Source organism: Athene noctua, chromosome 1, assembly GCF_965140245.1.
Source record: "Athene noctua chromosome 1, bAthNoc1.hap1.1, whole genome shotgun sequence".
In the NCBI taxonomy this organism is placed as follows: Eukaryota; Metazoa; Chordata; class Aves; order Strigiformes; family Strigidae; genus Athene; species Athene noctua.
Genome location: NC_134037.1, coordinates 65,387,535 through 65,404,436, shown reverse-complemented (window position 1 = coordinate 65,404,436; position 16,902 = coordinate 65,387,535). Strand labels below are relative to the sequence as shown.

At 35.1% G+C, this 16,902-nt stretch overlaps 1 protein-coding gene across 3 annotated transcripts in view; it reads left to right on the top strand.

The window, feature by feature from the left end:
* Positions 1-16,902, top strand: part of AHI1 (Abelson helper integration site 1) — a 96,466-nt gene that overhangs the window by 36,943 nt on the left and 42,621 nt on the right. For all 3 annotated transcript variants that reach the window (XM_074896372.1, XM_074896373.1, XM_074896371.1), the window contains one exon: positions 12,197-12,314. In XM_074896372.1, the coding sequence (XP_074752473.1) occupies positions 12,197-12,314 (118 nt within the window). The remainder of the gene's footprint in view (positions 1-12,196; positions 12,315-16,902) is intronic.

Sequence of the window (16,902 nt, the reverse complement as noted above, 5' to 3'; positions counted from 1 at the left end):
ATTCCCCGACTTGAGACAATTTTGCATGTGACAAGAATGCAGAATATTCCTGAATAGTGCTGTGCAATTATAATTACTGTTCACAGTGAGATGAACTGTATTTGGGTTTGCACTTATTATTTTTCATTTTTAAGTCCTCTTGAGTGCATGTAGTTCTAGGGTTTTTTAATGCAGTTTTAGGCATTGTCTGCATTAAGTAGTGAAGCACAAAAGAAGCAGATGAGTAGATGAAAGCAGTTGTGGCAGAGGATGCTGTAGCTACTCTCATCTGGTGGGTGCAGTATTCCCTGCCTGCATTATCAGAGATTCTGGACAGCCCCAGAGTATAATATATTAACACTAAAACTTAAAATTTCTACTAATTTGTAATTAGGAATTAAACTTTTGGATGTATATGGGTTTAAATGTGTGCAACTCCCTTTTTCATGTGAATAATGATGCATGTATGTAAGTGCAGGCTTTGCTGAGAGGCTTGCTGGAATGTGTACTCACATAAATGCTTTGCAAAAGTGTTTGTCAAAGTAGGCCTCATAAATGCTGTCACTCAGCTGTGTATGTGAGAATGTGCAAATACATCTGGTTAGACAAGTGAAAATGGAGAAGGGAGATTTTATTGAGCTGTGTGTAGGGTGGCAGGCTGCCCCATGATAGGGTTGGAATATGAAAATCCAAGTGAGAACACAGGTGTTACCTTGTACGTATTCGCCTGACAGGAAAAATAAAAGGAAACTGGAAACTGTAAACTTTGTACTGGTCTTCGGGTCATGTTTGCATGCCAGTGCTTTGTCACAGATACATGGGGATTACCATGTGGGACAAACATGTTGTCAGCATACCTTGTAGACAGTAAACCTGGCCTGAGGTCATGCCTGGGGTATGTTTTATGAGGCAAAGATGCTGGAACCACTGAACAGCAGATCTGCCAAAACAGGGGTCTCTGAGTTTGTGCGTGAAATTAACAGCAGTAGCTAATGGATAGAAAATTAAATTCTAATTGCAAAGTTTGGAGGTCTGTGACTTAGACATATGATTTAAAAATGTAATGTGAATACATTAAAAATTGTTTTAGGCTAGATAGAAATAGAGAACATTCTGAGCCTACATGAGCTTGGGTTTTTTGTGCTGTGACCAGTGCCTCCTTTCCGGGTTCCTTTAAAGCCAATGTTTTTTTTCTTTTTTTGTTTTTCTTCTTTGCTACCTAAACAGGAACCTTAATGAATGAGAGAGGAGGTTTCTTTTCTCCCTCTCCCTCTCCCTCTCCCTCTCCCTCTCCCTCTCCCTCTCCCTCTCCCTCTCCCTCTCCCTCTCCCTCTCCCTCTCCCTCTCCCTCTCCCTCTCCCTCTCCCTCTCCCTCTCCCTCTCCCTCTCCCTCTCCCTCTCCCTCTCCCTCTCCCTCTCCCTCATTAGCATTCTTGTTAGCCCAGAAAATGTGTAATTAGAACCAAGATTTGAATACTGGGATAAAGCTGTAGTAATTCACAAAAGCTAGAACATTTTATTAGAAAAAGTAAATGTGAATTTCTCTGTGAAACCAGAATTCAGAATTGGCTTCTTTACCACATAGAGAAATTACTGTACAGTGAATTTTGGCAGCAATTATTATCTATCTCTGATGCTAATGTATGTTTCTATTCACAGAAGTTTTTGATAGGAAAACACTTAACCCATCTCTAGTCAATGAAAGAACTTTTAAGTGCTTTTCATTCAGTGTTACTATTTATGTATTTAAAATCTGACTTCCATCTAGCAGTCGAATTACCTATTTATAACTTTGCATAACAAGGGGGTGTCATGTTATGTAGATATGGGGAGAATGGCTTCCTTTAGAGATAGACTATCCTAGCTCTGAAATTGTGATTTTTAGATGTCAAAATTTCCATGTTATAATTTGAAGAAGAAAAAAATCTCTGTAGTGCTTGAGGACAGCATCTATATATACTCTGTAGTACTAGTACTAGAATCACTTATATGTTGGCTGCCTTGTCTCTTATTATGTGAATACTTCTGAATTAATTAAACGTGTGTTTGGCTATTCCAGTCTTTAGTTCACAATGTATTTCTGAAAAATGTTATTAAAAGGTTATCAGAGTGGTTACCAATATTTTGATACTCAGAGGGTTTAAAGTGCAATAATAAGTGCAATTAAAGTGCAACAAGTAACATGTAAAAGTATTCTTTCCTATATACAGAAATGCTTAAAACTTTTTTTGAATTTTTTTTATCATTTGAGTATATTTATTACTATGCCAGAGTTCACTAAGGGAGTAGGTACTGTGAGAGATTCCAGAAGCTTATATCTCAGATTGTATCTAATGTACTGAACTTTCATCATTAAGCTGTATGACTATAAAGTATGGTCTTATATGATACTTTGGTATAGTATTCATCATATACTATACTGTGTGGTCCTTTCAGATAGTTTCCTTTTAGGATTTAGTTGAGATGCAATATATATCTTGTGTGAAAACAACAGAATTTCTTCTTTTCAGAAAAAACATGCAACCTTTTTAGTGAACACATACACATGATACTGATACTGTCTAAACCATCAAATGGAAGAAGCTGTAAACTTGTACTTTGTCTGCAATGAGAACCTAGAGGTAGAGATGGATGCTGAAGTGGTGTCTATTTTTTATGCTACCATTGTCAGTCCTGTAAGAATCTGTCCTCTGGGTCATCTTGGATTTGGTAGATTGTGAAATACCATGCTTGTCTTCTGAGTTTTAGTACAGATTGGGAAGAGTTCTATAGTAACTTAACTACAACTTCTACCTGAATATGAAAACTGGAGGGTTGTAACACATTACGTACTAAGTGCTCTTAAAATATTGCCAATTCAGTTAATATTTTTGGCGAAGTACAAGATGATGCTGCAATGTCTTTGCAGGCTGAAATAGCTTTTTCACTTAATAATGCTTGCAATACAAAATTTTTATCTACAGACTGTCAGAGGAGGTACTGATATTCTGTATTCTTATCTGTCATATATATAAGAAATTTGCAGTGTTTTTAAAACCTGTTTTTCACTAAGTTCATAGAATTGGCTTATATTTCTGTTAAGTTTTTCCCAAAGAAAACTTGCAGATTAATAGGAAGACATTTTTTTTTATACTGTGCATACCATAGTTGAAAAATAAAAAGGCAAGAAATCACTTAATTTAATTTCTTATTAAAAACAAAACTGCAGCTAAATAGTTTTTAGGAAACCATAAGTAAGATCCATTCCAAACCGAATATGAGGAAGATACATGTGTGCTTCTACTTAGGAAATCCAGGATAGGCCCATATATTCAACACACTAATTGGTTCTGGACACCCCTTCTGAAAAAAAATATAGAAAAATGAGAAGTTCAAACAAGAGTAACACAAATGCCAAGAGCTGTTGAAGAGCTTGCTTGTAATGAGATTAAATTGACTAGAGCTCCTCAGCTTTGCACATCATGCAAGTGGGGATGAGTGAGAGAAAAGTTGTGACAAATATATGAAAACATGAATGATACTGGAAAAAAACCTGTTTCACACAGCTGAAGTGGGGCCATACACTAAAGTTACATACACAGAGTGCTGTGAAGGCCAGAAGTGTACATGGGTATTTCTTCCTGGTAGCTGATACAGTGCTGTGTTTTGGATTTAGTGTGAGAATAACATTGATAACACACTGATGTTTTAGTTGTTGCTAAGTGGTTCTTATCCTAAGGTAAGGACTTTTCAGTTTCCCATGCTCTGCCAGCAAGGAGGTGCAAAGAAGCTGGGAAGGAGCCTGGCCAGGAGAGCTGACCCAAACTAGCCAAAGGGATATTTCATACTCTAGGATGTCATGATCAGTATATAAACTGGGGGGAGCTGGTTGGGAGGAATGAATTGCTGCTTGGGCATCAGTCAGCAGGTAGTGAGCAATTGCATTGGGCATCACTTGTCTTTTCTTGGGGTTAATTTATCTTTTTTTTTTTATTCTGTTCCTTTTCATTACTATTATTATATTTTTATTATTATTTATTTTAGTTGTTAAACCATTCTTAACCTACAAGTTCTACTTTTTTTTTTTTTTTTTTCCGAATCACTTCCTCATCCCACTGGGAGGGGGGAGGAGTGACCGAGTGCCTACATGATGTTTAGCTGCTGGCTGGGGTTAAACCAGGACAGTGGGTTCACAGAGATTTTGGAAAAATTCGTAAAGTAGAGATTCAGCAAAAGCTATTGGCTCAATGAATCAGTATTACTGCCAGCTGATGTGCAAGTTCATAAACTGCTGAGTGATGGAAGTGGAAGGGCCCATAGGAGAAAAATCAATCTGAACTTATGTACCTTATTTGCTACAGTTTACTGTTGAAAAACATGAGGATGGATATTTAATACAGCATAATTATTCTTATGCTATGGTGTATATAGACAATACATGTAAAAGTTATACAGACAAGGTTGTGGCATTATCATGTTATTTATGAGTTGTTTGTGTGATAATTCTCCATAAGAGTTACTAATATTCTTTTCATTGCATCAGATTAGTAAATAATTTTAAAAATAATCAGATTTCAGTTGAATTTAGTATGTCTGTTAAGGTTACTTTTCTTCCAATTTTGCTTTTACAGCAATTTCAAGTCAGATCCATATGGCCCATAGGCTTGGGTTTTAGTTTACTTTCATGTTAGTGGAGAACATGATCCTGTAACATAGGCAGTATTTTTTCTGATAACCTGTGCAATACATTGCACTGAATTGAGGGCTTTTAAATTAAATAGGTGCTTTTGAATAGTGCTATATACTTTTTCCTATTCCTTTCACAGTATTCCTCATCAGAATGGTAGGAGATGCTTTTCTTACTCTAGGAAATTCTACTGCAATTATTACTTTAAACATAACTACTCTCAGTTGCAGACCTACAAGGGTGTGTTTTATAAGCCATGGTGGAACCACTTTTGGGTCTGAAATCGTATAACCCTGTGCATTTCATTTACTGGATAAAAAATTTTCATATATATGTTTTTTCCGTTTGCTAAGCAGATACTGTTGAATTGTGATTGCATAGATTGTTGATGTGAAATGGCTGAAGTATTACTAGATTTATACAGGTAAAATACTTAACAGCATATGAAAACTTTGCCAGAATTTTACTTTGTGTAAGATTTTGGAAATTGTAATGAATTTTCCTTGTCAATTCATTAAATTTGCCAGTTTTAATTATGTTGTCAGTGTTAGAAAAAGTTGAACAAAGAGCTATTTTTTTCTGTGGTTTATTGCATTGTATTTTTTTTCCCCTCTGAAAATCTTACAAAGCAAGTTAGATCCTTAAAATCTGTAATATTTTCCTACATTGAAATGTTCTTTGCTTAGTAATTTTTTTTTCTAGGCATTCTTCATCTTTAGCAAACATCAGATGATTTTTAAAACAACACAGTCAAAATAGATGTAAAAGAAAGGAAACTAATGTCTGTATTATGCAGGTGAAGGAACTTTGACATGGGTATAAAATGAGTAGTTTCACAAACTCTATGCTCATACTGATCTGTATGGATTTACTGCAGTTAGTTACTCTGCAGTAATCACTAGTCTTCCCACACTTAGTAAACAAAAGAACATAGGTAAAATACCTTGCTTTAACTACTAAATAAAGGTCGTTGTCTATGTAGTTATCTTGGCAATAGTGTGTTGTAAATATGCCTTCCAGCTTGGCAGCAATGCAGCCTGAGCCTCCTCCAGAGTAAGATCTGTACCAGAACTCTGAAATTCTCCACTAGAGTGGTAACTAACATGGAGCATAAAGAGACTAAAATGGCTCTTTATGGTAAGACTGTACTTTCAAATATATGGTCATGGGAGTGTTTATTAAATTCCCTGCATATTTAATTCAGTTATATTAAGGACTTTTTCCTCTCTCCAAGCTTCTGTTTAGCATTAGCAATAAATTTAAGGAATTTCTATTTTAAACTATTTCTCGACTCTTTTATACTTCCAATTATAAAAGTTAATGAGGAATTGTGTGCATCTTTTGTTGGATACACAGATTCCTATTATCGTAGGGAATTATTACAAATTTTACTGTGAATATGGAATTCAAATCTGCATGCTCTCAGGCTTTTTACTCAAGTGATGTAAGTGATCTGTATGAATCTAGTTAGAGTATCAGGCAGTAATACTTGCACAGCAGTCTTTCATCTGTGCTGTAAGCACAGGATATCTATCTTTAATTCTTGCTTAATGTTTGCTGACATTACTATTTGAATAGAAGTCTAAAGTAGCAATAATAAGCTGCAGTCAGCTGTGACAGAAGATTTTGTTCCTCTACTGACCTTTGTCAGTATTAGCTTTCAGTAATTTATGTTTTATATAAAGGGTATGTCAGACATGAGAAGTGAATTGCATTAATTTTTTAGCATAAAACTATATCCATCATAACAATTTTATCAGAGCGTAAGATAAATTTGTCAGAGGGTGTTAAGCATTTTAATATGTGTGGATTTTACTGATTGGTCTTTTAATTTTATTTCCAGTTTTACCATCTTAGTTTTCTCACCATAAATGTTTGTACAGCATTAAGGAAAAGTTACTCACTGTTTTCTCCCTGTTGAACAAAGCAGACAAGTACATCTGAGTAATACTATATTTATTCAAATCATATTTTATAGCAGAGGATGCTAGAAACACTCATGGTGGTAAAAACCAGCAAATTGCATCTCCTTCTGCCAGCTGGCTTATTGTCACCAAGGTGTGGAGAAAGCAGCTTTTATTAAGAACTTTTTATGACAGAAAACACCATAAACAATGCACTGAGTTAATTTAATAACATTGTTGACAGCTTTTTTTATTAATGGTTATTGAGGCTGCAATAGAATTTCTTGCAACACGTCAGGTGCAGAAAGGAACATTGATCATGGCTCAAATACTGAGATACTGTAAATTGAGAGTTAAAGAAGGATATACAAGATTAAACCTCTAAGAATTTTTAAATAAAGTTTCACAGATTCCTTTTGTATGTTAGCTGAGGAAAGCATTTGTTTTTCATTCAAATAAAGGATAGAGAAAATAACTTTCTATCTTTGCATCCAAAAGTGCTGCTTATTCTGGGGAAATCTGGTCACTTTTTTTTTTTACCTTTCTCTCTTTATGGTTACATTACAGTTAATCTCTGGAATAATAAATGAGGGTTTGTCAACATAAGAAATTAGATTATACTTTTTGTTTAGGTCCATAATTTTAGAAACAATTTAGTGAAGAGCAAGCCTGTTTATACTATTTTTTTAGAGTAATAGGAATAATAATGAAATTTTCACAGAAATACATATTTTTTTAACATCTCTTTGGACAAAACCAAAGAATTCGAAAAGCCTTTAAAAAAATCTACTAAAAACGATTTTATATATTATAGGAAAAGCTTGGAGTCTAACCAGATACTTGGAGGGATGACGGGGATGGGTGGTTACAAATGTCTGAGTGCTTACATGATTACCTGAAGCTGTATACTGCATTTAGTCATGTCCTAATATTTTTTACCAGCTAGTACAGAGGAATAGGTATGTATTTGACAAGACGTGAGGCGGAAAAATTTCTGGTGTCTGTCTTCCTTCGTAGGAAGAGAAATAAAATTATAGGACAAGTGTCTTTGGGTGTGTTTTGTATGTGACACAGGTTGCATCCATTTTTCATTTGCACAATTAAAGACATTTTTAAGACATGGATTTATTTTTTTTTTTCCCAGTCATATGTTCTTTGATATCAAGAATCATAACCAGCCACAGAAGAGGTCACAGTTTACATAGTCATCTACTTGGCTCTTACTAAGCAAGACAAATCTACTTGGTGATGACATTGGCCAGTTCTCCTAAAATGTGTATATCCAGTATGTTCTTAAGATGAAATGCCAATTTGATACAATCCAAGACAGCTCATACTCTCTGTACTTAATAGCTGAGTGAGTCTACACAGCCTGTTCATAACTGAGCCTGTATTTAACTGGTTTGTGTCTTGTAAAAAGAATTTGGTTTTCCTTGTGGCTGAAGGAAGCTTACTATTCCAAATGTTTCTAGTAATTTCTTACTATAAAGAATTTCTTACTGTTCTTACTTAGTAATTTCTTAATTTCTTCTTAACATTTTTTTAAAAGGGAAATAAAGAAATAAAGCAAGCTTTTGTGGTAGGCCTGTAATTGAAATACCAGAACTCTCTGGCAGAACTGAGGAATTGAATATATATAATTATTGTGTGATGAGACATATCATCTGTAGACAATGGCTCTATCTAAACTGTTGCATCAACACCTAGCTTCAATTTTCATATGTATGTCCTGGTCAATTCTGGGCTTCTGTGGGAAAGGATAGTGGAGTACCCAAGTTACAATGGAACTATATTGCCATCTAGATGAGTTCCTGATCTGGATAATCAGAGTAAGAGGACTGTAGAGAGCATCAGGGGAACACACTTGCTTCAGACAAGCAAAGTAAATATGTTTCAGTTTTGCCTATGTGTAATGAAATGATATTTTAGCTGTCTTTCCCATTTAGTCTAGAAGTTACTTAAGAGCAAACCAGATTAATCTCTAAGTGACTGCAGGACACCTACCACAGTAGAATCCCAGCCCTTGTTGGAGTCCTCCTAATGCTACTTTCTCTCCTAGAAATGATTGCATTTTTACATAGATGTAAACTTAATTCAACCTACATTGCAAACTTAAAAGCTGTAGTACTGCACTCTTACTTTAAGCATTGCTGGTTATGTATTTTCCTCTAGCATTGAGAAAAATAGCAGAATTTATGTTTTATTTTTATTTCACATTCAATTGTCAACTTTTAAATTCTGCAGAATCATGGTTTAATCATGCCTTTAAAACTGTCTTTAAATGTCTTAAACTGTCTTTAAAAGCAGTGTCATAGAGGCCTAAAGTTTCAAAAGGGAAGTCTAAAAGATTAAGAGGTAGTATAGAGCTGGCCAGCTTGATTTGACTTGCAAGTGTATATGGAAATGTCAATTATATTGGTTGCAAAGGTCAGAAAATTGCATTCTCAGGAAAAAAAGAAAAATTGTTATTGTCAGCTTGTCAAGTCTTGCAGTATTCTGTTTTTTGTCTCATGCAATTCACTTCTAATACGAAAACTAGTTCCACTGAAAATGTATATTTGCATAATTTGCATAGAGCTGCCCTAACACAAAAAAGAAAATGCAAATCAGCTTTGTTTAAACTTGGCAAAAATTATGTAGGTATCCTTTTTCACTACAAAGACTACAAGAATGTTATAACTCTTAGTTTTGCTTAATTCAGGATAGTAGTAAACTGTGTCTTTGATAAAGCTGTGGTTTGTGCATGAAGCAAGCAGAGCCTGTTGTGAAAAATAAGTAGATTGATGGTTGGCTATCTTAGCCAACTTTACTCGTTGTTGTGAAGGTATTTAGCAATGTCTTCCCACAGCATGCATTTAAAAAAAAAAAAAAAAGATTGCTTCACTCTGTTCCGTAGTTAGTCTCAGTACTGTAGGAGAATTAATTATCCTTCACAGGACAGTGTGGTTCACCTGAAAAAAGTTCTGCTGAATCATTAGTCCTCATTTAATAGTTAAGTGGTTCCTCCTTCTGTTATAATGTTGTGGGCTTTTTTCCTCTTTGGGACTTCTAGAGATTTAAATAATACTTAAGAGCCAGTGGCAGCAAGGTCATTAAAACTGATTCTGTGTTTACTTTGGATGGACAGTCTTTTATAGCTCATCTGCGCTGAGCTTCACTGCAATTAAGAGGAGCAATGAATCACTCCTGTAAGACTGCTTAGATTTAAAACTTTCTTTTTAATATCTCTCTTACAAAAATAGTTTTTATTTTGTTTTTAAGGACTTGGAGAGGAAGGAAGAGTTACAAGATAGAACTTACGTTTTAAAGAGGCCAGTTTCCTTAAATCTTCAGGCACATACATTCAGTCTTCTAATGTACGTGTCTATTGCATTTGATTTCAAACCATGTATAATGAGCATGTGTAATGAGAGTATTTGGGTAATTCAACAGGAAAATAAAGAGAAGTGAATTAAATGCTGTACAGGAATAATTTACATAGAACTCAATATCTCTTATATAATTCATTCAAGCACCACAATCAAGACAAGTTTCTCCTGATACTTTTTCCCTCCAGGATGAACCAGGAAAGTGTCTGTTTAAGTGCTAGTTTTGAATAGTTATCTGCTGTGTTTAGTTTGATTTCCAAAAGCTGATATATTCAACCTGTCTTCATTCCCTGGCAGTATCTGAAACCAGCTTTTTTACAGCGGGTTTGAAAGAATATTCCATGAGAATACTTGACTGGAAAACATACATTTGTAACACTGATGGTGTAGTGTTCACTCAGCAAGAAATTCATGCAGGGGGAGATCATCTCATTTGTCTTGCTGCAGAAAGGCTCTCCCTAGGGCTAACAGTGGATATAAGAAGATGAAACACTAGAAAGCTGAGCTCAACGTGTTTGTGGAACAGATTATTTTTCTGTGTTTGAGTAAACACATAAGATAATGGCTTTACACCATATTTGTGTGTAGCAGAGAAAACTTTATGAAACTTAGTCACTTGCATATGTAAATTTAAGAAAAACAGATTGATTTTGTTGTTCAGAAAAACAGGCTTCTCTATTCTGCTTACATTTTGCAACTACTGTTCACTAATATTCTGTTAATTTGTACCCTGAGGTAAAATCTAGCTGGTTTAATGCCTTTTTTATCATATTCACTAGTTGATCTGATTTTCTGTCCTGATTTTATTTCTCATTCATTAGTTTTGGAGTATAGTCATTACAATTGCACACAGTTGCTGAGAGAGTACTTGACTAGTAAAAGACAGTGTTTATTATAAACTACTTTTCAGTTAAATCCATATTGCTACACAAAAACCAGATCCATTAAGATGAAGGTCTAGTGTGGTAATACAGAGATGATAGCAGATACCCTCTATGGCCCAGTTGAGTTATTCAACACGTTTTTAGTGCTGTATTACCTGAATCCCAGTACATCTGCAAATGCCCAAATATTCTGCATTACTGAAACCTGTTGAATTGTTTAATATTTATTAAATGACAGAAATAGTAGCTTTATAAATTATATCACTTCTGGAATTAAATCACTGATTCATTTTGTTTTAACTGTCTCATTTCTTTAAACAGAATTTACAAGCCAATAGATTGAAAATTTGCAAAATGTCATTGTTCTGTTCTGGCCCACAGCTAAAGTTTAAGGGTCTGATCTGGAGTTTACTGGGGCCAAAGGAAGTGCTTCACTGACAGTGGGCTTTGAGTTGGATTAAGTAACTGTATGCATTTATTCAACGTTGTGAAATAGGCTTGACTTTTGAAAGTGTCAAGGATTATGTTGTTTTATGTAAATAACTCAAATTTTAGCATATGAATCTATTTTGTTTGAAGAAAGTTACAGATATTTTATTTAAGGTGTATTTTTTCCTCCCCCTTGGCTGTATTATCAGGGCAGCCAGTGAAAATATGTTTACCAAGCAGTAAAGTTCTCATCTGGATCGTGTAAAAAAACTAAAGTTGTCATAATAGATTTTTTACATAGACTGTATTGGATAATATGTCAAAGAGTAAAGCTTGGGAAAGGTTTTTGCTTTGAGATTGCTGCATGTTTATCAAGAAACTCCATAGCAAACCACATTCTAACTACATTATCTTTGTTGCTATGGAAGTTAGAACTGCAGATTTTTTTTGGATAGCTTACAGAAAGGAAGTACCTGGTATTCTGGTCTAAGTATGCTTTATTGATTTCTGTTGGGACTAATTTAAGATATTTTTTTTTTCCCTCATTCTAATATTGAGTAATCTCTTCATAGATGCAGTGTAGTTTGACTATCCAAAAATGAGAAGTTGTTTTACATATATACATTTATAACCATATATAAATGTCATTTTTATACACAAAGATGCAACAAGATACCAGTTCAAATGGTTCTGTTCCATTGTCTGCACTGCTTGAGAGTTTGTATCCATATGTAAACATGCAATTCAATTTATAGCTGCATCAATAATTTTTCAAAGTCTGTGTCTCCAAATACTCTCTCAAAAAAAAAAAAAGTCACTGAAGTTGTTATTTAGCATCAACTTGAGTCTTAATTTTTTTCCTGGATTTTAATAGTTATTTATGGTAAGCAGATATTTCTCTTTTAGCTGTTGCATCAGTAAGTAACCCAGGAAATTACACTTTCTGATTTGTCTTTCCTATTACAGGAGAGCTCAAATCTCTTGCTTCCTGCACCATCGTCACTGTCACCACACTCCAAGCTAAGACTGCCAGGCACTCTCTGCACTCCACTGAATCCTCTGTATTCTTTTACTACTAAAAGTGGTAAGTTTCTTTCTTTATTTCTTCACTCTCTGTAGGGAATGGATAATAACTTCCATGAAGATTTTTTTCTGCCTTTATTAATTCTGCTGTGCAGATCTTTTGGGGAGCGTCCTGGTTGTTATATGTGATATAATTTATAAAATGCAGTGTGATACAGTCCAATACTGATATATGTTCCTTTTTAATGCTTTTTTTTTTTAAGCTGTACACTTTAGTGCTGTAAGTTTCTAGAACAGTATGAGATTGCCAGCTTTTCTTAATTTAATATTTTATTACTTAATAAAGTGACTTAAAGACAGACACTGAAAAACAATAAAATCATATTTTTAAAAGCATATGAACTAATATAAGCAAACGGTAACAAGAAAAACAGTTTACTTAAGAATGATACAGCTCAGAAGTCTATTTGCAGTTGTGTTTGATCTATTTTTAGGGGTTTGTTTCTAAAGCCATTTTGTATTCAGAGATTTTGAGAAAAAGGTAAACAATGAAATAATGCATTTTTGTGATACTTTTCTAATAATAGCTGTTGCATTCCTAATCATGATATTTAGTAATAAAATTGATAATTTCATGCCTTTTTCTTTCTTGCACACCTGCAAAATAAGACAATATCGGAACCTTAGTTTCGAAGTGGTTGTTTTGTATTCTTCAGAATAGTAAAAAGAAGACCGGGGGAGGGTGGAATATATAATGAACTAGAAACAGGTAATAGAGAGTTAAAATGTAGATAGTAAAGATATAAATGGTCTCTACAATTATACAGAATTATCTCCTAAAACCAGACAATTTTCTTCGCAAGTCAAGTTATTTTTACTTTTTCAGAGTGGCGGGGGAAGAGGATCCTTAGTGTGGACTATAAGATTGACCACTAGTCTCTGAATTGCTCTTAGACACTAATTCACAATGCAAATACCCGTACACCAAGTAACTTCTGTATTTCCATGCTTTACCTTAACAAAAGGGTTTAGAGCCATTATATTAATCTATCTCATGCCGCTGTTTATTGTTTCCAGAGTGCGTAAATCTTGCAGAAACAGTAGAATACATATGCTGACTTACATATTGTAAATATTTAAAATAAGTGGACTAACCCTTTAAAGAACATTAGCATATGTTTTAAGTGGCTATGCCTAATATTGCTCAAACCAGTTGTCTTGAATTTTACTTTATGCAGAAGCAGAGATAAATGTGTTGATGGAGACTTCTTAAATAGCATGAACAAACATAGATATATGTTACAGCTATTCATTTGCACGCCCAGTGTGGATTTTTCCAAAACTGACTAAAACTTCCAGACAGTCTATAGGTACAGGATATTATTTGTGTGAGGGAAGTATAGTAAAAAAGAGGTACATTTTAATGGTCTTTCAACAGTCAATGAAAGCAATGAGAAAATAGATATTTTTAGGGGAAAAAGACCATAAAATGCTAGTGGACCACAATTGAAATAGATTTTCCTGTAAGAAAATATTTTAAAACCCTAAATTACTTCTCTGACATTTTGGGCCTCCAGTTTGTTCTGCTGTGATGGAGTTGTTTTCAGTGAAACTTATGAGGAAGATGTACTCCTCTATTTCATCTTTCCCCATTGGTTATAAAGTGTGAAGATAGGTGCTCGTGTTCATAGCTCCTAGCTGCCAGTTTAATTTTACTTTAGAATAATAGAAAATCTATACTTAAATGTATCTATTCATTTATGGATTGTGCTGGAAGTACAAAACCTTTTTCTTTCTGTGTTGATTTCATATACACGATTATACATGCTTTTCTGTACTTATGTTGGACTGTTAACAACTGCCTGTAATACAGAGATCCTTCATTTTTGTCCAGCAGATGGTTACGTATTCCTGAGGGTTATGTTGGGAGTTACTCAGTTTTCTCATTCTCACACTTTCCTGTCACCTTTAGCTGTGTATTTAGTGCTTCTTAAAGCAAGATGCAGAATTCCCATTACAGTGAAGTCCCTTACGGGCAGTATGTGTAAAGCTCTGCTGGCAGTCTTTTAACCATGTAACACATGTATGTGCATGCTGTATTAACTTGATAGGGTTGTAGCTGATGTCTTGTGATATGGACAGTGTAGTAGCCTGGATACATGCAGGACTTCCTTCTTTTTACAAGACAATTTAATTATCTAGGTCTTGCGCTAGGTAGGAAACAGTGGAAAAATGGGGTATTCACCTTTGTCTATAATGGACAATAGCAGTAGTACTGCAGATGTTTCCTGACTTTGAAATCTTTTTGTATCCAGATATATTTGCAAAAATAGTTGTAATTTTGTAATACTTTCATAATAAAAGTAATATTCACTACTGTGCCTTTTAAACATGCCTATTCATTCTAACAGATGGCTTCTGTATGCTCTCAAATGTATAGTATGTTTTGGCTTTTCTTCAGGTGCATACTTTCACATGTATACAGGTTTCCATGAAGCCCCAGTCCTTGTTCTGCTATTTATCTTCCTCACTTCCCTCAAGATCAGTTATCTCGTGGTCACTGAGGCAGGACTGCCTTTGTCTCCAACCAGTTGTGCTTTATTCATTATTAGCATGTTCAGGGGTACAGCCTCCTTAGTCAGCCTGTCCAGCATCTGCATCAAAAAGTTGTCCCACGTGCATTATGGAAGTTTGAATAGCATGTAGCCTGTGTTTTTGTCTCTCAAGCAGATATTGAGGTGGTTAAATACCTCCATGAGAGTCAGAGCCTGTGACTGTGAGGCTTCTTGCTCTGTTCAAAGAAGGCTTTATCCACTGCCTCTTCTTTATCAGGCAGTTTGTAGGTGATCACCCCACAATGTCCATATTTTGGCCTCTCTTCCAGTCCTGACCCATATGCTCTGAACAAACCTGTCTACTGCTCTGTAGCTCTGCACATTTGAGCCTCTCCTTCATTCTATACAGCACTCTCATTCTTGTCTTCCTTATCAGTCCTTCCTAAAGAGCCTGTGTCCACAGGCTCTCACAACACTGCAGTCAAACAGTAAGAAACATAAATACATAAATATTTTATGTGAAGGAAAAATTCATGAAACACTGAAAATATAGTTCAGTGCCATTTATCATTCTAATATAGCCCCTTCCCTCAGCAGCAATATTTTATGAAAGCAAATTTGAATTACTTGGAAACCACTTGGTTTCATATGTCCTTGAATAATTCATAATGTGATAGCAAAGATGCCTCCTCTTATTTCAGTTTTTCCTCTGTTCTGTAATGTTTTAGAGATGCTGAGCACCCATTTCTGGTTATTTAATTAAGTTTTTAAAAAGGTAAACTGTTATCTTTATGAAGTGACTCCATATAGCGTGAAACAATCCGCTAGGGATTATTTTTCTGCATACTCAGCTGCTGTAACTTCTAACTATAAACTAATATCAGATCCTTCCTGATGTCCTTAAAGAGTTTGTTCAGTTCCGTTCTTTTCATCCCTGATCTTGAATTTACATGTGATGCTTAGATAACCTAACTTACTTTGTTCTAAATGAAATAATTTGCTGTTTAATAGTCAAATAGAGAGCTTCAGCACCTTACATAAAAAACATTCTGTGCTTGAGTAAGATGAGTAAAGACAAGATCATGGTATCATAGAGGTGAGAAGGCACACCTCTGGAGAGCATGTGGCCCAACCCTTCTGCTCAAAGCTGGTTGATCTAGAGCAGGATGCTGAGGACAGTGTCCAGTTGGGTTTTGATCTAAGGATGGAGACTCCACAACATTTCTGGACAACCTATTATGATGTTTGACCATTCTCACAGTAAAGGGATTTTTCTTATATTTAAATAGTATTCTGTGTATTTCAGTCTGCACTGGTGCATGAGATTATTACTCCCTGAATTCAGGACTTTGCATTTCCCTTTGTTGAACTTTATGAGGTCCTTCTTGGCCTATTTCTGCAGCCTATCAAGGTCCCTCTGAATGGCAGAGCATCCCTCTGGTGTATCAGCCACTCCTCCCAGTTTTTTAACATCTGCAAGCTTGCTGAGGATGCACTCAGTTCCATCATCCAGGTCATTAAAGGAGATGTTTAACAGTGTGGGCCCCATTATTGACCTCTGGAGTGCACCAGTAGTGACAGGTTTCCAGTTAGATTCATGCAAGTGGTTACAAACCTCTGATCCCTGCAGCTCAGCCAGTTTTCAGTCCGCTTCACTGTCTGTTTACACAGTCCATACTTTATCAGTTTGTCTGAGTCAGGTCATCAGCAGACTTTGTCAGGATACAGTGTTGAAAGTCATGCTAAATTCAAGGTTAACATCTTCTGCTTTCCCATCAGTGCTATATAGTGCTGTGCAAGAGCTACATTTAAAAGTGTTGTCAGGAGAATGCTTAGAATTACTAGAAAAAAATTAATTATTTTTGACAAATAGTAATTAATGACGTAGGTATCTCAAAGCAGATACAAGAAGTGGGTGAACTTGTTTCTTATGTGTTACGTATAAAGCACTTCATTAGAGAGATTTCTTAAAATTTTTAAAAAATTAATTTAAATTTAATAAAACATATTGTGTGCCACCTTCTCACAAAGATTGTGTTGAATTTGAGAAGAAGGCATGGAACTTAGGTTTTCTTACTGTCCATATTGATAGCC